The sequence below is a fragment of the Xiphophorus couchianus genome, chromosome 4, assembly GCF_001444195.1.
Source record: "Xiphophorus couchianus chromosome 4, X_couchianus-1.0, whole genome shotgun sequence".
Taxonomy (NCBI): Eukaryota; Metazoa; Chordata; class Actinopteri; order Cyprinodontiformes; family Poeciliidae; genus Xiphophorus; species Xiphophorus couchianus.
Genome location: NC_040231.1, coordinates 31,218,789 through 31,237,540, shown reverse-complemented (window position 1 = coordinate 31,237,540; position 18,752 = coordinate 31,218,789). Strand labels below are relative to the sequence as shown.

Here is an 18,752-nt window from a genome sequence, read left to right as displayed (position 1 = left end):
GGAACATAAACAGTTTTGAAAAAACCTTTTCTTCTGCTTATTGTAACATATTTTTCATAAATAAGAAAATTTGTCTTCCTTTTTATCCAAACTATTTGCCATTTTGGTAACTGCTTTAATATTTTTTCTCCTTTAGTTTAAATTATTGAAAGTTTGAAATTGAACAGCTGGAATAGAACCAACATAAGCAAGTCGTGCCCTAAAGGTTAAAGAGCTCATAAAATCCAGTTACAGACTTGATTTTTTGCTTAATAAAGTTATTTCCCTCCTGCTAAGTTTGTTTAACCTTCTGTTGTGGGTGGAATTAGTACAGCCGCCTATTAAACATATAGCTACCAAAACATCAACCCGCTCAGTGAATGGATGGAGCATGTCATCACTACATCCATCCATGTTGCTTTCTGTACACCCTTGTCCCCAGTGGGGTCAGGAGGGGTGCTGGTGCCTATGTCCAATGAAAGTTTCGGGCGAGAGGCTGGACAGGTCGCCAGTCTGTCACAGGGCACAGATAGAACAAACATCCATGCACACACACCTAGGGAGAATTTAGAGACCGTCATATTTTTGGACTGTGGGAAGAAGCCGGAGTATCCAGAAAGAACCCACACAAATTCCAAGCACAAAGACCCCGCGCCGGGAATCGAACCCAGGACCTTCTTGCTGCAAGGCAACAGTGCTACCAACTACACCACTGTGCAAACTACCGTGTTTGTCTATTATTCCATTTACCGCTGTTCTTAGGAGAGCTCATTGAATTCAATGAGAAAGTGTGTCCAAACGTTTGGTCTGTACTGTATATCTAAAAGTTTTACTCTTAAACCTCAAAAAAAATGGCTGCACATATTTTCATGTTGTGGACAGGAAAACAAAGAAAGCAACAATTTCTCCAACTAGTTTGCTGCTTGAGTCACGATGCTATAGATGTTTGAGTTGTGGATAAAGACAAAGTCTATTGTTTGTTAATATACTGTCATACGATACGGAGACAGTGTGTATCAATACTGCTGATAAAGTATGTCTCATTTAAAAAAATGCTCTACTAAAATTAGCATTCCTCTGCCCCATCCCGTTGCTCCAGTGATGTGACTATTTGGGGACGTGGGGATCGACAGTCACTTGGGAGTAGTAGGGCTTTTGCTGGAATGTAAGGAGTGGACATGTTGCAGATACCAGAAACAAAGAGGTTACAGAATGAAGAAGTCGTCTAACGCAGCAATAAGTCACCAGTTACCTCGTCCTCACTCTGCTCCTGCTGCTGAAACCTGCATGTTCACATCCACTTTATTCAAGCTGCTCTTATCACGTCCATGTTTCCGTCTGTGTGTGCTCGCTCATCGCCGTTTTGCCCCAGCTCTGCTGCAACAGACAACGGGCTCCATTGTGCTTTCTCAGATGCCTCAGAGTGGCAGGCCCAGCCTGCCTGAGCACGGCGCGTGCATCCAACTTAACAACAGCTGTCACGTTCAACCGTCACATGCTCCGCAGCTGAGATGATCCGCCACCATCCCCACCATTTTTGACACTCCATCCTTCTTTCTAAGAGTTATTTATTATACTCTTCCAGTGCTGTCTATCCTTCTTACATTGAGATCTCACCGATTTTCCAATAATCCCTCTCTGTTCACTCGGTGCTTTTAACCTCCCACTTCATCCTTTTTGTCCAGACAGAGTAGGAGTTGGGATTTCAGGCCAAGGCATAGTCTGTGGATCACGAGTAAACTGCATGTAGGATTTTCACTGAAGATGTAAAACTATCTAACACTTGTTTTGTTTATTTTCAATGTAGTCTGCTTTGAAAGAATGGAGTTTGCAACTTATTTAAATTCAGAGGCGGCTAATGTTGTTCTCTCACTGAATCCATTGATGCTTTAGTGTGACAACATTAGCTGGAATCGACCTAAACTCGGTTGTTTTAAGGACTGGTAAACAGAATTCTTGCTTGAATTTGGGCCTGAGAGTTTACCTCTTTTAGTTCTCCTGAGCCAAAACAAAAAAAATGTTACACAACTTATCAGTTAATATATGGCAAAGTTCTGAAGCAGATACTAACTTTAGCATCATTAGACATTACAACGGACCTTCAGTGTTGACCCTTTGATATCATGCGCTTCAATGACTGACCTTGAAACAGCTTATGCAAGCATTAACTCCTGTAAAGCTTGTCAAAAACAGACAACTGGTAGCCTAATGTCACTTTTATTTAGTTGATTTTACTATAAAAATGGTGATAGGTTAGCTGCACAAACAGGCAAGGACTACACTTGTTCTTTTATTGTAAACCTTTCGATGAGGAAAGAAAAGAACAGATCAGGAGGAAGAGAAATGACTTATTTGTTTTTTAGAGAATGTGTGGAGATGTGCTTTTTTATTCTATTTGGATCATTTTAGACAGTATAAACCACCACATGATCAGTCCAGGTTGTGGTAAAAAGTGTGTGTCTCTCAGGAGAACTCAACTGAGCTAAAAATATGAGCTCAATAGTGTAGACATGGTCCAAGTGCTATGTGGCTGTGAAGAGGTACGCTTAGGGAAATTTCTGATTAAATTCAATTTTAAAACCTTATATTAAAGAACTACCTCAACTGTTACACACACAAATAAATGATCAAAACTGCGTAGAAAAAGCCGACTCAAGATGTTGACAGACCTCAGTACTGTTTATATTTCAAAGCATTCCAAATGTTAAAAGGTCATGAGGGGTCACAGCAGCTGCCTCACAAACCTTTGCATTTAGCCACAAACGTTTAGAAATGTCTCATTTGTCCACACACTGCTAAAAGCTTTTGTCTTGTGTCTTAGCTGAGCACATTTGCACACGCTGGTTTGTTGATAGCTAAACAGATAAGGCTGTAACAAGACTGACAACCTGATCCCCCGGTCACTGAGTGTGTCAGGCATGCTCACCTATAATGACCGGAAAGTCTGCCAGTCTGTCTTTATCCCTCTGTCAAACAACAGAACAGCTCCAGCACCGATCGCCTTCCTATTAGCTGCTCTGTCAGCCATCATCTCGGTGGTTTAACTCTCAGAACAAACAAGCAAGATGGAAAACTGTGAAACTGACTACAACCACAGTGCATGAGGTGCTGCTTCAAGCCCAGACTTGATGCTTTTGTATCGACTAAACACTCCTAAATGAACTTTTTATCAATGGGTGCAAAGTGAAAGATAACTTCTGTTGTTGAAAAACGTGCTGCTTTCCTGGAGAAAGACAGAAAGAGATTCTAAAGCAGAAAACCGAGCCCGAACATGTCTGATCACTAAAAGAAGTGGGGAGATGAAATTCCCTGGGATACAGCAACTTATGTAGGAAATGCAGAGATCCACAGCTCAGGTGGGACAATCTTCTGGCTAAGGATTCCAAAAATTTGTCAATTAAGGTAAAAACTGTGAGACAAGGCTGTAGGCAGTCTAATTTAAAGTTTGCCACAAACCACATTGACACACCAAACACTTGGAAGAAGGACTTGTGTTAAGACCAGAATTTAACCTTTTTATTGTTCAATATGACAATCGTTATGTTTGGAAACATCACTCTGAAAAAAAAAACATCCACCTGGTGGTGGCAGAATCATCCCCAACCAGGAAACGGAAACTGTTCTGAGTTGATGGAAAGACAGATGGATGCTGCTTTTTGGACTTATATGGAGGTTCATAATGTAATGATTTAGATCAAGTCATATGTCTGATTTAGAATGGTCCAGACCTAAATCTGCTTGAAAATTTGGCAAGACTTGAAAACTCACAGATATAATTTATTTCTTTTTGCAAAGACTCTCCTTTGCTAACCCCCCTCAAAAAACAATAAACATTTATGCCCCAAAATGTGTGAACCTGGCAGAGACACCCGAAGTACCTGCAGATGGAATTGCTGTAATAGGTGCGTCTACAAACTAGTGTGAATTCAAACACACCACACACCTTTCAGATTTATATTTGTCAAAACAAATTGAAACCATGTGTCCTTTTCCTTTGACTTCACCTGTGTTGCCACATATAAAACACAAACAAAACACAAGGAAGTTTGTGTTTGTAATAAAATGTGAATAAGATAAAGGGGCGTGAATACTTTCACAAGATGTTGTTTATGACCGCGTGCTCAAACCGTTATTAGCTATACTGCTAAACAGAATCTGGCTATATCTCTATTATTAGAGACAATAGGCTTCTGATCGTGTCCGATGCCTTAAAACACTGTTTTGTATCAGAACACGTGATTCTTTGGCTAAACGGTTTAAATAGCCGATTCCTTCTGTTACTCGAATGCTCTCACATTTACAGAGCGCTTCTAGAGGTCAGTAATCAGTAATAGCTCAGTTTTACCTCGGCATTGAAGCCTCTTTCATCTTCCGCTCCACGCGCTCCCACCGTGCACAGCCACAGCGCGAGCAGGGTCCGTCTCCAGAGCAACCAGAAGCAGCTGTCCCGTGAGGAGACGGCCATGGTCCGGGCGTTTTACAGCGATGCTTCTTCTCAGGGGGTTCAGCCACAAAGGTGCCTTAGTTTATGCGGGTAAATCTTATTTAAACTTTCTCCTACACGCTCGCGCACAGTCTTCAGGAGAGCTCTTGTATCCCGAGGAGACGCTCCATGGTTACGTTTCAGTGTTCCTCTGAGATGTTGACTCCGGACAGCTACACCTTCAGCAGAATGTTGCTATTGTGCTGTTATCTGTAATAGGAGTTGAGCACGTGAGCGCGCGCCCCAGGTATTCCACAACAAAGTCACCGCTTGGACCGCGCGCTTGTCTTGTAAATAACAAGAGAGAAATGTGCGCCTCTTGTGTTTTTTTATTATTATTATTATTTTTGCCTAATTACTTAAGTGAATAGCGTCTTGCAACCACGCTGAAAATCAACTGATATAGTAACATGGTCTCGTGATAATCCTCGGGGGCAGAGACACTGAAGTTGCCTGGATAAAGTTGAAACAAGCAAACAAACATAGTTCGCCACAAATTCCTACAGCTTTAGCGATATCTGAGCAAAAATAAAATTAGTTGCGGTTCGCAAAACAAAATGCGTTCGAGCTTATTTACGGTTCCCCCTGGCTTTTATGTCCAGTTTTCCCTTTTCCCGGCTGGAATCCTCCTGGTCAGTCGCCCTCGGCTCTGTCTTCAGTCAGGGTCTGCGCTGTCACCCTGCTGGAGCCGGTGGGAGAGTGCATGCGGCACCGCGCGAGCGTGAAGTCAAATACATTGATGACGTATTCTTGATTTTCAAAATAAGTCGGACCAGACTGAGCTGAATACAACGAGGCTGCCCTAAATGGCGTCGTTGATGTTCCTAAAAGCTAATAATGTTACATGAAATACCCAATGATGCGTTCAATTCAATTATTACACTAATGAACAACACGTAGAACACATCAAATCGTTGACTTGGATTTAATTTTTGAAAGACATTTAAATTAATTGATGAAGAAATTAACATATGCAACTTTTTTTTTGTTTTTGTTTACATAGATAGCATATTTTCCCTGGTTTGGTAATATTTTAGTATTATTTTGAAGGTGAATCTATTACCTGGAGTTCGACACAAACCTCCCCTCACTGTGGTTCTACCACAGAGCTCAAACTGTCACACAATGCAAATAAAGGCTGCTGGAGAGATAGGCTAAAGTTAAACAGTGTTTGAAAAGGTGACCGCGCCCGTAATTCATTAACCAGCCTGAACTTCTTGAACATTTTCTAACATTTTTCCTTGTTACAGCCACAAAGGCTCTGCTATGACCATGTGATATTTCAGTTTTTCTTTTTTTTTTTTAAACAAATTAGCAAAAATTACTACATTTCTGTTTTTATCTGTCAAGATGGGATGCTGAGAGTACTTTCATGACAAATAATATTAACTTTTTTGATTTTAGCAAAGAGCCGCAATGAAACAGAGTAAAACAATTTAAAGGGGGATCTGAATACTTTCTGTACCCACGGTATCCTCAAAACTGTTTCATTTTTGCAATCAGAAAAAAAAAAAACTCTGTGGAAAATTTGGAGAAACAAAAGTTGTTTTCATTCACAGCATAATTGCAGGGCTGTAGAAATATAATTGCTGAACAAATATTGCTTCCAGCCAGTCCTATGTGACAGCAGTGCTGCACACATTGATCTTTGGATTGACGAGACTTTTAATTGTTCCAGTAGAACAGCTTTTTACCCGCTGCTGTCTGACAAATGGAAACTTTTCAGGAAATGAAAAGAAATATTTGCATCTAAATGCAAATTCATCCTGTTTGGTCAAAGTAACAAGTACTGCGTGATAGTGCTCACTAAAGCTGTGTCATTAAAACCTCAGTCAGTTGTGAAGGGTGATCAATAGAGTTAAAAATGAAACACAATGACTAAAGATGGAGACGCAAGGTTTCTGCTGGACGGTGACAAACTGATGTGTCTTATGTACTACTGCCCTCTACTGTTGGGAATAGTGAAGTACTTTTCTCACCTCAGTGCCACGAAATCCATTTTACCGACTCATTCCTACGGCTTGTGAAAACTTTACTCTTCCCTGTCTCTTTATTCAAATTAGTAGCAAACGTTCATGGCGAATACACTATCTGAGTTGTTACCTATAAAAACAGGACAGACTAGTCACTGACATTTAGAGACGGACATTTCCTTCTCTAAATGCTTTGACTTTTACACACGAAATGTGATTTACATGTTTTTAGATCCACTTCCTCCACAGTTGTTGAATCCCAACTATTTCAGACACAACTTACTCTCCTATCTGTTCAGAGGTATATGTTTCTCTTTATGTTTACCCTGTATAAATAAATGATATGTACTAGTATACTAAGATCAGACTCCAAGTAGTTTTTTTTCAGCAAGTGCACAGAAATTATATATAGATATACAATGTTTTGTGACTGAATCAGGGCTTTACCAACTGCAGTTACCTTAACTGATTACATGTCTGGTGTAATTATGATAAATATTTTTTAAAGGATGTCAAACAGCACTTCTGGTTTTATTCCTAAACATTTTATCTTCTAAGATGATACTCTTTAAGAACATGTTTAGTATTATTTCAGTTTGATAAGCAAATCAAAAGACAGTTCACACATTAACTATTTTCTCTGAGGTTACGATTCGGAAATCCTGAAAACAGACTGCTTCTCGGCAGTGTTATTATTGTGCATAATCTTTATTCACAATTGATTTTTCTTTTATATTCTTTCATTACTCTTTGAGATGCCTGCCTTTTAATGTAAAAAAAACAAACAATCTTTGTGTTACAAGAGACCTTCAGGCTCTCTTAGTCAAGTCAGCCAACGAAGGCTGCTGTGGTCAGTTTGAACAATAAAACCTACTTTCTAAGAAGTCTATAAGACACTGCTGGCCCTCCTATTGCAGCACAAGGGCCAGTTTATATATATACTGCTCAAAAAAATAAAGGGAACACTTTAAGTGTTAAACACCTGTTTTGTTCCCTTTATTTTTTTGAGCAGTGTATATATCTGCCCTTCGCCATATACTGTATATATATATATATATATATATATATATATATATATATATATATATATATATAGGACAACACCTCTAGAATGCTCTCATTCCAACCAGATCTGATGTTTAATTTCAAAATAAAAGCTTTTTAAAATGACATGCTTAGAAGTTTAGTTTGACCAAAGTTGACATACACATTGTTGACAAACTCTTGGCTTCTCTCACTTCTCGGTGACAGGGGGACACCTTTAAAACACAACCAGCAAATGTCAATGCGATCTGATGTACACTTTCAAAATAAAAGTCTATTAAAGGAGGAGGTTTTTACTTTTTTCCCCTAAGTTGCCGTGCTTATTGCTGAAACTCTCTGTTTCCAGCGACTTTTCCCACTTCTGGGTGACAGAGGAACACCTCTAGGACACAACCAAAAAATAAAGACGTCTTATTTTAATAGGCTTTTATTTTGAAATTATACATCAGATCTGGTTGACTTTGCTGGTTGTGTTCTAGAGGTGTCCCTCTGCCACGCAGAAGTGAGAGTAGTCACTGGAAACAGAATTTTTAAGCAATAAGCACTTCAACTTAGGGGGAAAAAGTAAAAACGTGCTCTTTTAATAGGTTTTTATTTTGGAATTAAACATCAGATGTGGTTGACATTTGCTGGTTGTGTTCCAGAGGTGTCCCTCTGCCACCGAGAAGTGAGAGAAGTCGCTGGAAACAGAGAGTTTTTCAGCATTGCTCAATGTCCCCATTATTTCTTTTTGCAACTGCATAAATACAAAGTCTAAATTTGGAGCCTTTGGAAATCTCCTTGCAGTAGATCAAACATGAACTGGATGTGAGCTTTCACACTGAAAGGAGCTTGTAAATTAGGGTGCTGTAACGTCTTATGCCGTGGCGCACGTGAAAATCGAGTGTGGGCTGGTTTTACTGTCATTTTCGAAGAGGCGGCCAGCTTTACCGCAGTCTGACACGACGTCCCCATTGCTTCCCTGTTGTTGAACTGTAATGTCTGCCTTGCTCTTTTTCAGGGTCGTGCTGAGACTGTAAGGAGGGTTACAAAGTTATGAATTGGCATTGAATTGCTGTGACCAACAATTGTATGGCAGACTGGAAAATTAAAGAGCTATACAGTCTTAATTCTCATTTCTTTTAAGCTATATTATTGCCTATTTTAAAAGTAAACGGAGATTTGTACCTAAATAATTGTCCATTTTACAGGATGAAGTGTTTTGGCATTTTTATCCTTTGGTGGCCGACGTTGTTTATTGCATTCCATGTCACGGGACGTATACCTTCATCATTAGCAACCAACATCACTATAAACCAAAGTCAGATTGTAGCATGTAATGATGGTCTACGTCATAATCAAACAAAAAGTAAGTTGCAATCTGTTTATCTGTCTATCTATCTTTATTTTTTTTTTTGGTATGCACATTCATTCAAATGTTTTTAAAGTTGGACAAATTTACATACACCGACTAAATCATACAACACAACACTTGGTGGTAGGACTTTGTCCTGGAATAGCTGGATATCTAGTTTGATTCCATCCACTTCTGTCGTTGTGTCCCTGGGCAAGACCCTTCAACCGCTTGGCTGCTGGTGGTGGTTGGAGGACCAGGTGGCGCCAGTGCATGGCAGCCACCCCTCTGTCAGACTACCCGACGGCAGCCGTGGCTACTGTCGAGTAACTTGCCACCATCAGTGTGAATATGTGTGTGAGTGGGTGAATGAGAGAAAGTAGTGTGAAACGCTTTGGGGTCCTCTGGACTTGATAAAGTGCTATAGAAGAATAGGCCATTTATCTTTACTTGTTTGCATCAAAGTTCTTATGTTTCCAAACATTTTTGGTATTAGGAAAGTATTTTACTCTGAATCAACATAGGGTTTAATATTATGGTAGTTTTGCACAATAAATCACTTTCAACCACAACGCTATACTTGGTCTGAACCCAGGGAAATATCTAGGTACTAAATTTTCATTCATATGCAACAGTGATATATATTTTTTAATTCTTTATTCTCACATGCCGATACCTAAAAGCAGACTGCTGAAATCTGCGTATGCAACGAAATTTCGTTCTGTATACACCCTGTGCATGCAAAATGACAATAAAGTCAGTCTAAGTCTAAGTCTAAGTCTAAATCAAATCTTTGCTAAATGGTTGAGCTCTGAAATTTGACTGAAACATTGTAAGCAGGCTATTATTATCTCAATGCTCAAACCATTGTTTATCAATCATTATTTTTCAGGAATGTTTAGATAGATTAGGTGTTAGTCTGTAACTGATGCATAATTGGAGCAGATTTCTTGGGTAAAGGCCAAAGGTTTTTTTACAGCAAACATTTTTATTAGTAAAGGGTATGTATCCATTTACTAAAATAATTAATACAACAAACATAAGCATATCTGAGGGTTAGATATTTTACACAATTCCAAGTATCATTTAGCCAAGAACAAATTGACAAAATCAGATTGCAAAAGTCTACACTGTAGACTTCCTCATCAACTCCCCACACTGCCATCTGCAAAATTCTCTTGACGAATTTTCTTTAAGTGACACAGTGCTACATCCTAAATGCACAAGGGAGCATTATAGGATATCCTTCTTCCCATTATTTGTCAGAATGCATTGTGTCTATATATATATATAGTAAAGTCTTAGGGCATTTTTATTAGACACTCAATTAGTTTGTCTCTTATACAGTAGACAAAACTACAAAACTTACTACATCTTCGTCAACAACAGTGACACCTCTGACGACGACAGAAGTAACACTTCAAACCACGTTAGGTATGTCTGAAGAAACATGATGTAACCGAGTCTAATACTTTATTATTAGACACTGAGTTATTTTATCTCTACAGAGATACCTACGGTATCTTTGAGAACAAGTTTGTCACCACTGACAACAACGGAATTAGCAAGTCAAACTATGTCAGGTATGTCTAATAAAATAAATCTTAAGATTTATAAGACAGAGTCCCATTTTTTTTATTTCTATGAACAAAAAAAGAAAATTGTGGAGGGCCCCCTGTTGGTCAGGGGCCCTCGGAATTGTCATAACTTTTCCCCCCTATTCTGCCTACAACATCTCTAGCAACAACAACTGCGACACCTCTGAAGACGACAAAAACCTCATCAGGTATGTCTGAAGAGACATAACGTAACTGCTAATAACAAAATAAATCAACAAATAAAATAAGACTTCATAATTTATCTTGCAGGAACTGCGGATGCCAAAAAGGCTATAGAAGACTTATCCTTAGACTTAAAGAACAAAGACTATGATTATAACAACATTGTTAGGTAAATATTTGAATTCTTATCAGAAAATATATTTTTATATTTTATATTATTGTGTGGATTATTTGCAAAATAATCTGAACTCATTTATTTTCTTGCATTTTCCCACAAGAGACATTGAGAATCTAGAACAAACCCTAGAAAAAACGGACGTGAATGAAACTACATACCTATCAAGTGATGTTGTCAACGTCCTCCTATATAAAAACACAGATGACTTCAAAGGTCTTGAAATTCAAGCAAATAACACAGAGGTAAAAAATAAAATAAAATTCAGTGCAGTAAAAAAACAAAAAAAAGTAAATGTATGTTTGTATGGTAGAGAAGAATTAAAAAAATAAGCAATAGTGAGCTTCTTATTAACATTTAAAACATAGATTACAACAGGAGATCCCTTCAATGTTTGGTCCAGGCGTTGTTTCGATCTTTTGCAGTTCTCCCTGGAAAATCTGGGACAACTTAGGTTCTTGTAACATAATAAAAAAGTAAAGAAACTAAAACAAAAACTAAACAATATTCCAACAAGATTTTTTTTCAAAACAACTGTCCTTGTCGACAAATGTGACTGCATTATGCTATCATATGTAATTCAGTGAAATGTTTCTGCTTTTATTTTTCATCAATATAGGCCAAGGTAAATGCCTCTGTGTTGAACATTAAAGTGAAGATTCGCATACCGACAGAGTTCAACCTTCAGAAGAATGATAAAGTAGTTTTCTCCATGATTACATTGCCAAATAATGTAAGTGACTACATTTTCCATTCTGTTCAATATTGACATACATATGTATGACATCATGTTAAGCAGATTTTCTTAACATGATGTTAAGAAAGCTCCTTTACTGGAGCTTTCAGAACCAAAGGTTTTGCAGGAAAGCAGACCCTACTGTTAAACCACAGTCAGGCTGCTTTGACATACAGATTGTGGTGGTGTCAACCAGCACCCTAACTAACCAATGTGGTTAGTTAGGGTGCTACTAACCAATGTGTACTAGCTGCATTTGAATATGCGGTGGCAGTCTCTCACTGCCACAATTCAGCAGAACCATAGGCGTAAATCCCAGAGGGATTGGGGGGGTCCGGACCCCCCCAATCTTGGAAAAGTCTAGAATTGTCCCCCCCCCCCCAAAAAAAAATCATTGAAGAAACATTTGCATTTAAATAATATCAATCGGAAAAGGCAAAAGAAACAAAAAATGAATAAATCTGCCATTTATCTCAGAAAACAATAAGAATTCATTTTTAGGTGCCCCACCCCCGGTCCTACCATTGTTAGAACAATGGTTCAGTCCAAAGTGTCCCGGCACAGGCTGTCAGAGCTGCTGAAGTGAGGAGCTAGCTGTTAGCTGTGGCTCTGCAGCACAAACATAAAACCCTCCAGTAAGTAAATACTTAAAGCAAAAGACATGTAATACTTTTTATCTACATTCACTGCTTAATCAGAAGAAACACATTAACAATAAAGATCAGACTGAAGTTCGTTATTTTATTACTTTGGCTGAATTATGATAAGCTGCCTCATTAGCAAAACTGCTACACTGCTTTCATAGACTTAAGCTTTTTTTTTGTCAAAGGTAGCAAACCTCTAATTCATATTTAACTCTTTTAACTTTTAGTTAATTAGAAGAGTTTGAAACGGGAGGGACGGGCTGAGCAAGTGGAGAACAGATAGAAAAACAGGAAAGCTGTGTCTTTATTTCTCACTGTCTTCAACATAGAGCCTTTAAAACCCCAAAATAAAATCTGAATTCTTTTCTATATAAACCCTGGTGATTTAAATGTTACGTTTAAGTTATAATACTCCCCAGATATTCATTTCTATCTACCTGTTGGTTCTCCGTCACCCAGGACATGGCAAAACTAAAAAAAGGCTTAAAAATAAAGCAACTTAACAAGTTAGAATTTAAACAGCCCGTAACTTGTATTGGGAGCCATTTCAATAAATCAATGTTTGCATTAAAGTGTCATGATTTTGTGAATAAAAAAATAAAGATTTTTTTTTAACACGGCACAGATCGTGTTCCGAGTGCAGCCAACAGACGCCCAAACCTCTCACCCCATTAAACACAACAACCCGTCAGCTAGCAAGCCTCCACTGACTGTCACAAACTTCTTCATTTCTTCTCAGTTCTATACAGACGTGAGCTCAAGAATGGACTACATCTTCTACCGGGTTGAACAGGCAGCCTTTCGATTAGTTTGAGACTATAATGCTAAACTCTTGCTATTTCTCGCGCACCCCTGTTCCCTAGTATATTTTCAAGTGCCGTATTTTCCGCACTATAAGGCGCACCTAAAAACCTTCAATTTTCTCAAAAGCCAAGAGTGCGCCTTATAATCCGGTGCGCCTTGTATATGGACCAATATTGAGCCACAACAGGCCTCGCAACTACGGTAAGCAGCCGGCGACTTCATTTTCCCCCATAGAAGAAGAAGCGCGCGGTTCATGCTGGGTTTTGTGTAAAGACCCCAAAATGGCTCTTATTAAGAGACACGCTTATGACACAGAGTTTAAGCTCAAGGCGATCAGTCACACAGTAGAACACGGGAACAGAGCAGCAGAGAATTTAACATGAACTAATCAATGGTGCAGAAGTGGATATATATTGTGATTGCACTAACGTTTGATTTGCCGTAACATTATCAGACTGTTTTTTACGTGTTTATTGAATTGAGGAAAAGTTCCCCTCCACTATATGTTACACCTTGCTGTTGTTAAAAGATAAACTGTGTCATGAAAATACCACGTCACTTACTTTACCTCGGGGAAAATAATAAAACAGATGTTTATTCATTTTGGGAATGAACGGAGTTTTCAGAACGCTGGTTTGTAATCTATTAATAAAGTTTGACTGACCTATCTGACTGTTTTATTGACATTCCCTTTATCACAGTTCCATCTAATAGATGCATAACGTAACCCCAGCCTCTACTGTAGCGTCTATTCTATGTGCCTTATATGTGAAAAAAGTTTTAAAATAGGCCATTCATTGAAGGTGCGCCTTATAGTGCGGAAAATACTGTACTTTATCAATATATAACAATAAAAGAAAAATTGTAGACAAAAATCGTTCTTACCCTGATAAAACAGAGAAATTTCAACAGCCAACATCAATTGACAGTAAAGGGAAGTTCAAATTTGGGCAGTGACGGGTTGAGACTGGAGTCTTCTGATGAGTATCCAGACTAATCCGGTCTAAACAGGTTCTTCCTTTTATTGCAACAGATGTTAAATTACTGCCCCCTTATGGACAAGAGAGTCGTAGGTGTACTAATTTTCTGAACATAAATGTATTGTGGTCACACAAACCAAAATTATTTTGTTAGGTTAACTTGTGGCATAATACGAAGCTGAAGTTGGTTTCCGATTGGAGCTTCTGACTCAGGAAATGGCTAAAGGGCGATTCCACCTAATTTGTCACTACCTTCAGCATCTTTAATCTACTCTAGTTAAAAACAACACCTAGACTCTTCAAAGCCATACTAGATTATTCGCAACTAATTGCATAAGATGTAAAATCATGTTTGTGATTTGTGAAACCTTGATCTGATTTATGGAATTATGCAATTATGCAATTTTAACCCTTTCATCCCAAATGTAAAAAAAAGTGGTAAAATCACCCTTTATTGAACTTTCACAAATCAGATAAAAGTTTCACAAATCACAAACATGCTTCTAAATATTCTGTTCTTAGAGCAGAATAATCCAGTCCAGGTTTGAAAAGTCTGGGCGTTGTAGTTCTTTAACTAGAGTAGATTAAAATGCTGAAGTTAGTGAAAAATTGGGTTTAATCACCCTTTAGCCATGTCTCAAATCGGAAGCTGCAATGGATAACCAACTTCAGCTTTGTTGACATATTCCTGTTATCTGTGCTAGAATGAATTAATTAAACACAACAAACACATTTTAAAATAACAATACAGCTCTCTTTGACTTGACTTGCCCTGTAGATTGATGAACTGCTTACATCTGATGGCTCTTTTCGACAGATTTTCACAACAACTCATTCACTGTATGAGAATCTGCTGGTTGGCCTGAGTGTGGCTGGCAAGAAAATTTCCGGCCTTCGAGATCGAGTCAGCATCAGCATATATCTCACAACTAGGCTGATGGTAATACTTTTTTCCCTTATTTCCATAAATCAACAAACTTCAGTAGATGTTGACGTTGGTAATTACTTCAGAGATTGGACAGATTTGATAGTTTGTTTCATAAAAATAAATTGCTGCCACTTTTACTGTAAATAAGTACTTTTGTGTCACAGAAATCCCAAACACTCAAATGTGTGTTCCTAAATACTACAAGCAGTGAGTATTAAACATAAAAAACCTCATGAGCAGTAACATAAATGAGAATTCCTTTTTTGTTGCAAACATTACCTATATCATTTAATGTTGTATTATGATATGCTGATGTTGTCTACATGCTACAGACTTAATAAAATAACAGGTATCTCGGTCTGTCAGATTTAACAGACTTCAGCAGTAATGGATGTGAGAGATTCTGGGACGATAATCAGCAGTACATCACTTGTTCCTGTGACCATCTCACATACTTTGCTGTACTCATGGTAGGATTTGGCTTTTTATGTTGTTATGGACTTGAAAATGTCCCCTCATTGTGTTTGCTAAAGCAAAAATATGTTCAGATATGTAGAACCCCTACTGTCGCTGTAAATGACAATGAGGGTAAACTTAAAATAAAGTCTACAAGCATAAAAATATGAAGAAATGATCAGAGATGCTCACACTCAGTCATACAGTCATAAAAAAGTCAGTTATATTACCAGTCGACAATTTTAATAACTCCTGGGAACATTATCCACCACATACACAATGGGAAGCTATTATTAAAAACTTAATATTTTTGCACTAGACAAACTGACAAAATTAACAGTAGAGGAAATATTCAGACTGGAAAAAATGGAAAGAAATCAAATCATAAATGAAATCAAGTAGAACAACACAAGGCAACTACTGAGAACAAAACTGTTCAGCCATCGTAGCTATTTCTAGCAAAGAGGATTAGGAGCTACAAACTAGCTTAGCTGATTTAGTCAGGTTCTATCTCACCAGTGGCCTTTATTCCCTAAATTAAGAATGTCAAATTCAAATTTCTAGGGGCCATACTTAAAGGTTTAGGACACTAGGTATTGAGGGCTGAATTTGGGAACCCATGGTCTAATCTGAAGGAAAAACTTGGCCAACAATTTTGAAAACCTAAAGACAATAGGTATAGATCAACAACAGAATGTGAGTATTTTCTTTTTCCCACAGGTGTCTGCAGACCTCTCACAAAAAGACGCTGAGATCTTGTTCTACATCACCTACATCGGCTGTGGTATCTCTCTGTTTGCTCTGGTCGTCACTGTTGTTCTCTTCATCACAACCAGGTACTGTGTTCATCCATGATAAAACACATTCATACAGAACTATAATTTCCATATACATTTTGTCCTTCATCAATGTATTTCTCCAACATTTTTTCTCCTCACTTATGTCTTTAGATGCCTTCTCAAAACACTTAGGTTTTACATTGCCATTCTTTAATTTTGTCATATGTTTCTCTTTTCCCTCCACTTTATTTGACTTCCTTTCATGACATATGCAAATCCTGACAAGTTGTCATCTACATCTGACCTTATCTTCTGTGTCTGACAGGAAACTCAGAGCAGACGATTCCAAGAAGATCCACATCAGCCTGGCAGTCGCTCTGATCTTCCTCAACGTTCACTTCCTTCCCAGCCAGGTGGTGGCAGCGTCGTCCTCCACTGAGCTTTGTCTTTATGTGGCTCTTCTTCTTCACTACTCCCTGCTGGCCTCTTTCACCTGGATGGCCTTGGAGGGCTTCCACCTCTACCTTGTCTTGGTCAAAGTCTTCAACATCTATATGAGGCGATACCTGCTGAAACTCAGCGTGGTGGGATGGGGTGAGTGGCATCGGCTAAGTCTGTAGGTCAAGTGTGGGAAGCCTTAATTTAAGGAAGCAGTTTTGTGTTTTAGGTCTTCTTGCGGTCATCGTGACAATAACGGTGATCATACGCAACGACATCTATGGTCGTGGACCCCTGAACGTCTCTAACACTAATGAAACTACAATGTGAGGAAAATATCCATTTTTAATCCCTTAATCCAGTGGTGTGCAGAGTCAATCCACAAGTGCCGATAACCTCCATGTTTTAAGTCCCTTCTCCACTATCAAGTCTCACTCTACTTGATAAATGTCTGATTTGGTTCTTGGCAAGTTGGTTGTGTCTCCATTGGCAGTTTGTCTCTCACTATTTGGGCGTGAATATGGCAGGAACATGGGCAGTCCATGAGAACATAGGAGCTACGGTCTACGCTCCAAAGATGTCCTTTTGCGCATGTACCCTTTTGAGAACAGCTTCTCCTAAATCTCTGTATGTTTTTTGTTGTGGGTTGTCTTATCCAGTTGATTCTGTATGCACTCTTCCACCACAATTCTTAAAGAGGTTTGGACCTCAAGGTCTGACCATGGAACTGTTGGTTTGCATCTTGCCATCTCAACAAATACCATGGTCTTGTCACAGATTCCATGGGCCAATCTGCTGCCATCAAATCACTTGCGCACAATATCTGCAACGTCTGTCTTGTACCTCCCCTGAGGTGGTTCCAAAAAATGGGGCAGGTGCAGTATCTGCAACTGGAGACTAATATGTGGAGAAGGGGCTTTGGTTCTTTCTCTGGTTCAACACAACTGAATCAAATGACAGTTTATTTGCAGAACCCGACATGCTGAGGATGCAGTTGGACCATTTGAGTCAGCTGTGTTTAGAGAAACATCTAAAGCAGGAAGGATACCAGTCCTGGAGGACTGGAGCTGAACACACATACCTTTAAACTTTGTGGGGAAAGGGACTGGTGAATTAGTAAGGGGATGATTTATGCAATGTGGAAAACAGGGACAGATTTTGGAATTTAGAAAACAAAATTTAGTCCAATACGAAACGCAGTCTCAACGTATTCACCCAAATTCATTGGCGAATTATGAGTTCTTCGGCTGCCAATTTGATCATACATCTCAAAGGGGAATTAGCAGGAACTGTTAATGAAACATATAGCCATCTTACATCTAGTTGGGTAAAAAATGTGTCAGAAGTAGGTACAGCAGGAATTGTCTATTGTTGAAATTGCTTTTGGATGTACAGTATATGCATTTAAATCCTTCCATATGATCTTAAATAATAAGACATGCACAAAATGGTAACTATATTGAATTTCTTGCATTTTTATTTATCACCTTGTTGAGCATTATAGATTCCTTTACAAAGTTTTTCCATTATATGATGATGAATTACTTCCTTTCTGTACAGATGCTACATAAAAGATGACACAGCAAAGATGGTGACCACACTGGGCCTGTTCAGCGTAGTGTTCCTCTTTAATGTGATCATGTTTGGATTGACAATCAAATGGTACATGGGTGGTGACGTAAACAAACAGGTAATAGTTTCAGAATTTGTTTGTACTCATTACACTTCTAAATTAATCATCACTGAATTGTACAAATATTTTGTAAAACATAAACATTTAGAAAGAACAATATTCCTGTGTTTCATCAATACTTACTTTTTCGACTCCTCTTCATTTATCCACACTAATGTCTCAAATATTTGTTTGTCTGCCTTTAGAGGTAAATACACCTGGATGACTTTCAATCCTTAATCCATACGGTTTAAATAAGATGTTGGCCGACCTTTCTTATAACAGCTTTAACTCTTACGGAGGCTTTTCACATGTTCTAAGAGAGTGTAAAGGAGGTTGTTGGAATAGGAAGAGGTCACCAACCAAAACGGTCACACAAAATTGGGATTATGAAAATATTAAATTTGTTTGCTGAAGCCTGTGACAGACTGGTGACCTGTCCAGAGTGTACCCCGCCTCTCGCCCCAAACATTCGCTGGAGATGGGCAACAGCACCCGTATGTATGGATGTATGTATGTGTGTGTGTGTGTGTGTGTCTATGGATGT

General features: G+C 38.6%; 2 protein-coding genes across 10 annotated transcripts in view; one reads left to right on the top strand and one right to left on the bottom strand.

Moving 5' to 3' along the window:
* The window catches only part of mmp15b (matrix metallopeptidase 15b), a 32,396-nt gene extending 27,223 nt beyond the window's left edge, over positions 1 to 5,173 (bottom strand). For both annotated transcript variants that reach the window (XR_003595147.1, XM_028014755.1), the window contains exon 1: positions 4,325 to 5,173. Coding sequence is in view for 1 of the 2 variants with exons in the window: in XM_028014755.1 (XP_027870556.1) it covers positions 4,325 to 4,444 (120 nt within the window). In the remaining variant the exon portion in view is untranslated. The remainder of the gene's footprint in view (positions 1 to 4,324) is intronic.
* Positions 5,174 to 6,647: 1,474 nt separating this feature from the next.
* Positions 6,648 to 18,752, top strand: part of LOC114143342 (adhesion G-protein coupled receptor G1-like) — a 44,711-nt gene continuing 32,606 nt past the window's right edge. Inside the window, exons 1-15 of one of the 8 annotated variants that reach the window (XM_028015266.1) lie at positions 6,648 to 6,736; positions 8,670 to 8,827; positions 10,163 to 10,246; positions 10,321 to 10,395; positions 10,554 to 10,598; positions 10,681 to 10,762; positions 10,872 to 11,013; positions 11,388 to 11,501; positions 14,711 to 14,872; positions 15,025 to 15,067; positions 15,227 to 15,330; positions 16,037 to 16,152; positions 16,421 to 16,689; positions 16,763 to 16,859; positions 18,094 to 18,223. In XM_028015266.1, coding sequence (XP_027871067.1) covers positions 8,671 to 8,827; positions 10,163 to 10,246; positions 10,321 to 10,395; positions 10,554 to 10,598; positions 10,681 to 10,762; positions 10,872 to 11,013; positions 11,388 to 11,501; positions 14,711 to 14,872; positions 15,025 to 15,067; positions 15,227 to 15,330; positions 16,037 to 16,152; positions 16,421 to 16,689; positions 16,763 to 16,859; positions 18,094 to 18,223 — 1,620 coding nt within the window. In that variant the 5' untranslated portion in view covers positions 6,648 to 6,736; position 8,670. Of the gene's footprint in view, positions 6,737 to 7,540; positions 8,828 to 9,602; positions 10,247 to 10,320; positions 10,396 to 10,553; positions 10,599 to 10,680; positions 10,763 to 10,871; positions 11,014 to 11,387; positions 11,502 to 14,710; positions 14,873 to 15,024; positions 15,068 to 15,226; positions 15,331 to 16,036; positions 16,153 to 16,420; positions 16,690 to 16,762; positions 16,860 to 18,093; positions 18,224 to 18,752 lie in introns of those variants that run through there. The other 7 variants (XM_028015268.1, XM_028015265.1, XM_028015269.1 and 4 more) reach the window with 7 other exon arrangements.